Below are 5141 nucleotides of genomic sequence, written 5' to 3' on the forward strand. Positions count from 1 at the left end.
TCCACTCTGTTTGTAACAGATTGTATTGAGATCAAATGTTTCATCGATGTGCATAATTTCGGCCAAAACTCATCTCGCTCCATCTTCTCCCACTGCCGGCCACCGGGCTTCAACATGTTTGGTAATGAGTGGGAACTCCAACCGGATGCTTCACACTTACACATCCGGTGAAATATCTGGCTCATCTGTGACTTTATGTTCACTTCAAACGCGGAAATGCAAGCGGAAGACATTTCAGTGCGTCGCGGTTTGCCCAGCGGTCCGTTCTGTCTTCGTATCGACTGAGTTAGGATATAAGCATCTTACAGACCAATTCACGACATTTATTCACAAGAATAGTGAAAGGTAGGCTTAATTAAATTGGTGAAATAAATTATGATTGCGTATGTTGGTTGTATTTCAAGTTGTTTTTGTGCTAAATAGTTTCACTTTTGATGCTTTAGAGGCCTGTTTATGTCTGAATGTTTTAGAACATTTCTTTCAAACCTTTTCTTTTAGTTTACCTAATTAGATCAAATATTTTTGACATTCTTTTATGTTACATGAAATGAGCAGTTGAACAAGCTGTCAGACAATAATACCAGTTGATGTCTGCGTTTTTTCTTGTCCTAACTGTTATGCAACATGAGTGATGCTCCTCTAATGGTGACTGTTCATCTGTCCTTTCTTTATATTCTGTTTCCTTCCTCCTTCAGAAAACTTCTACTGCCCTTGACCAGGCTACAGCACATACAGAGATGGCGTAAGGGATTTTTTAAATTGAGCAGACTCACTCAAATGTATCTAGTTAGCGTGTTGTAATGCCACTGCAATAAATAATGTGTGGTGGGGTTGAAATCATTAGAGAACTGTACACACAAATCCAGTGTTAATCTAATAAAAACTCATGACAGTTTGTCTCTGTTGGTCTATATCCCATACAGATCGGCAGATCAGCACATTAAGAACGATTTCTTACAATGTGGAAAGACACAAGGTACCTATTGATTTGTTCTCTTGGTCATACGTTGGCTTTGGTCAATCAAGGGTTTGAGATACAGTGAGGGAAAAAAGTATTTGATCCCCTGCTGATTTTGTACGTTTGCCCACTGACAAAGAAATGATCAGTCTATAATTTTAATGGTAGGTTTATTTGAACAGTGAGAGACAGAATAACAACAAAAAAATCCAGAAAAACACATGTCAAAAATGTTATACATTGATTTGCATTTTAATGAGGGAAATAAGTATTTGACCCCCTATCAATCAGAAAGATTTCTGGCTCCCAGGTGTCTTTTATACAGGTAACGAGCTGAGATTAGGAGCACACGCTTAAAGGGAGTGCTCCTAATCTCAGCTTGTTACCTGTATAAAAGACACCTGTCCACAGAAGCAATCAGATTCCAAACTCTCCACCATGGCCAAGACCAAAGAGCTCTTGTAGACCTACACAAGGCTGGAATGGGCTACAAGACCATCGTCAAGCAGCTTGGTGAGAAGGTGACAACAGTTGGTGTGATTATTTGCAAATGGAAGAAACACAAAAAACTGTCAATCTCCCTCGGCCTGGGGCTCCATGCAAGATCTCACCTCGTGGAGTTGCAATGATCATGAGAACGGTGAAGGAATCAGCCCAGAACTACACGGGAGGATCTTGTCAATGATCTCAAGGCAGCTGGGACCATAGTCACCAAGAAAACAATTGGTAACACACTACGCTGTGAAGGACTGAAATCCTGCAGCGCCCGCAAGGTCCCCCTGCTCAAGAAAGCACATATACAGGCCCGTCTGAAGTTTGCCAATAATCATCTGAACGATTCAGAGGAGAACTGGGTGAAAGTGTTGTGGTCAGATGAGACCAAAATGGAGCTCTTTGGCATCAACTCAACCCGCCGTGTTTGGAGGAGGAGGAATGCTGCCTATGACCCCAAGAACACCATCCCCACCGTCAAACATGGAGGTGGAAAAATTATGCTTTGGGGGTGTTTTTCTGCTAAGGGGACAGGACAACTTCACCGCATCAAAGGGACGATGGACGGAGCCAAATCTTGGGTGAGAACCTCCTTCCCTCAGCCAAGGCATTGAAAATGGGTCGTGGATGAGTATTCCAGCATGACAATGACCCAAAACACACGGCCAAGGCAACAAAGGAGTGGCTCAAGAAGAAGCACATTAAGGTCCTGGAGTGGCCTAGCCAGTCTCCAGACCTTAATCCCATAGAAAATCTGTGGAGAGAGCTGAAGGTTTTAGTTGCCAAACGTCAGCCTTGAAACCTTAATGACTTGGAGAAGATCTGCAAAGAGGAGTGGGACAAAATCCCTCCTGAAATGTGTGCAAACCTGGTGGCCAACTACAAGAAACGTCTGACCTCTGTGATTGCCAACAAGGGTTTTGCCACCAAGTACTAAGTCATGTTTTGCAGAGGGGTTACTTATTTCCCTCATTAAAATGCAAATCAATTTATAACATTTTTGACATGCGTTTTTCTGGATTTTTGTTGTTGTTATTCTGTCTCTCACTGTTCAAATAAACCTAACATTAAAATTATAGACTGATCATGTCTTTGTCAGTGGGCAAACGTACAAAATCAGCAGGGGATCAAATACTTTTTTCCCTCACTGTAATATGGTAGCTGTAAAGCAGTTGGTTAGCCTACAGCAGCAGCATTTTTCACCAGTAATATTCTTGTATGCCACAACGTTTAAAATGGATTTTAAGAAACATATATTGGTCAGAGTTTTAACCCTAATGAACAACTATTGACCAAAACGTTGCCTTTAAGTTCTATTAAATGTTACGGAGCATAGACCTAGCATACAATAATATAGTAATTGAGTTTGAGACTTCTGTTTAACAATATCTTCAACAGATGCAGTGTCTGATGCAGTGCTCAAACATCGCCATAAGAGTATTGCTCTCAAGAAGCCAGAGAAATCAGAGTGGAAGATTGGGGGCCTGGATGACACGTCCTACAAAAAAGAGGAAGTTAAGGAGTGGAGCAACTTCTACCTACCAGACAGTGTGAAGATGGAGGTGTTAGGAACTGTGGAGAGTGACCAGCTGGTCATAATGCTGTGTGATGACCGTCAGGTGTACGCTTATGACGGAGAGGAGATGCACCTGGTTGCTGTGAGCCTGGAGAAACTCTTTGACTCTGGGCTTCAGTATCCTGGCATCAAGTCCTTCTACAGAGGGGAGTGCTTTAAGGACATGGTGAGAATACATCTGTAATAAATCAAACTGTGGTGAATCAAACGGTTGTTATAGCTGGTACGAATTAAACTGTAGTGAATCTAATTGTAGTTGGTAAGAATCAAACTAGTGAATCAATCAAACTGTAGTTATATCTGGTAAGAATCAAACTGTAGTGATTCAAATTAGTTATAAGTAGGGATAATCAAGTATTTATTTGGTATAGTTACACCTGATCTGTTATATCGATAACGGATCAGGTGTATTTACTAATCTTGAGGAGTGATCATGCTTGATATCTGACACTTGTGTTGTGCTGCGCTGTGGTGCATTCTGTTGTGTTGTGTAGACGGAGACAGACTGGACCGAGGTGAGACAGGGCAATGTGGGGAGGACACTGGAAAAGGAGCACCAGGATTTACTGAGACAAGCCAAACCCATCTTCATGAGGTGTCTTGAATCCATGAAAAGAGCTAGAGACACAGGCACAGGTGGGCAGGTATTATATGTAACACACAGATAGAGCTCATTATTGGTGTGCCCATCCAGTGTGATCAATGATGATAAAAAGTTGATACAGTTAGATTTAACTGGTTTTGATACTGTTACAGTAATTACTGTTCAGATAGAAAAGTTGCTATTTTTAAATGTACTCCTTTCTGAACAAGCACCTTTTCCCTTCCCTCACAGGTGCCTGTAGCTATCCCGATCCAGTGGAACCCCCAGCAGTACCTGTTTAAGTAATCGCTACTTAAAGACCCATCGTGACAAACTGGAAATTAGTTCAAGTTAACGTGTATGATGGTGCAATTAGAGCTGTGGCGGTCATTACATTTTGTCTGCCGGTGATTGTCATGCAAATAACTGCCGATATCACGGTATTTGACCGTTAATTAACATAAACACGTTTAGCATCTCCGGCTTTCACGCATAGACTGCAAACCACTGATGCGGACCTTTGGAACATCTACATTCTACACAAATCTATTTAATATAGCCTACACCATCACAATAAATTCATTATTTATTTTATAGGCTGGTCTAAAGAAACAATATGAAATGAAGAAAATGTAGCCTATTTCAGAAGAACAGAATAGCATATTCTGAGTTGTCCTTATGTTAGTTCCTGATCTGGCTATGCCATATGGCTGTGGGCTACGCTAGTTCATTTAGCAGGCAAGACTTGCTTATAATTCCCATGGCATTATTTTATATTATTTTATAGTGAGAACAATAAAATGGAACATAGCTGAATAAAATAGAAAGGATATGCTTCCCCAAATTATTTCCAAGGGAGTGCGCACATGCGGCTATTCTGTGTTTAGCAGTTAACAAAGAAACAGGTCCTTCTATATGCTTAATTTAGAGTTATTTATGCAACTTTAGTTGTGATACAAACGTTAGGCTATATGTTTTGATTTCTAATACATTCTAAGGCTGCATGATGCGACTAATGATGATTTGAAAAAAGTTGCATGAAAGGCAAGCGCTGTGCTCTGTTCCTTGCGCAGGCTGCACACACTTCATCAGTCTCTCATTCACAATTTGACAAGCACTTGATAATATTCTCACCCATCAGACTATTCTCAATGTAATCTGGTCTTTACATATAGCCTACTAATATACAGTACCAGTAAAAGGTTTGGACATACCTACTCATTCAAGGGTTTTTCTTTATTTGTACTATTTTCTACATTGTAGAATAATAGTGAAGACATCAAAACTATGAAATAACACATATGGAATCATGTAGTAACCAAAAAAGTGTTAAACAAATCAAAATATATTTGAGATTATTCAAATAGCCACCCTTTGCCTTGATGACAGCTTTGCACACTCTTGGCATTCTCTCAACCAGCTTCACCTGGAATGCTTTTCTAACAGTCTTGAAGGAGTTCCCACATATGCTTAGCACTTGTTGGCTGGTTTTCATTCACTCTGCCGCCCGACTCATCCCAAACCATCTCAAT

The 5141-nt window shown here is 40.6% G+C and overlaps 1 protein-coding gene across 1 annotated transcript; it reads left to right on the forward strand.

Moving 5' to 3' along the window:
* Nucleotides 1-201: 201 nt before the first annotated feature.
* LOC311132697 (uncharacterized protein) lies at nt 202-4004 on the forward strand. The gene is made up of 6 exons (XM_084165969.1): nt 202-345; nt 696-742; nt 924-976; nt 2849-3192; nt 3521-3662; nt 3862-4004. Exons 2-6 carry the CDS (start codon nt 738-740, stop codon nt 3909-3911), a joined length of 594 nt encoding a protein of 197 aa, XP_084022095.1. The 5' UTR covers nt 202-345; nt 696-737; the 3' UTR covers nt 3912-4004.
* The last annotated feature ends 1137 nt before the right edge of the window (nt 4005-5141 follow it).

This window comes from Coregonus lavaretus, assembly GCF_964263955.1.
Source record: "Coregonus lavaretus genome assembly, chromosome: 7".
In the NCBI taxonomy this organism is placed as follows: Eukaryota; Metazoa; Chordata; class Actinopteri; order Salmoniformes; family Salmonidae; genus Coregonus; species Coregonus lavaretus.

Excerpts from the sequence above, each read along its gene's own strand:
- LOC311132697 (XM_084165969.1), top strand. Across the intron at positions 977-2,848 it reads ACAATGTGGAAAGACACAAG|ATGCAGTGTCTGATGCAGTG; the intron begins GTACCTATTGAT and ends TATCTTCAACAG. Across the intron at positions 3,193-3,520 it reads GGGAGTGCTTTAAGGACATG|ACGGAGACAGACTGGACCGA; the intron begins GTGAGAATACAT and ends TGTGTTGTGTAG.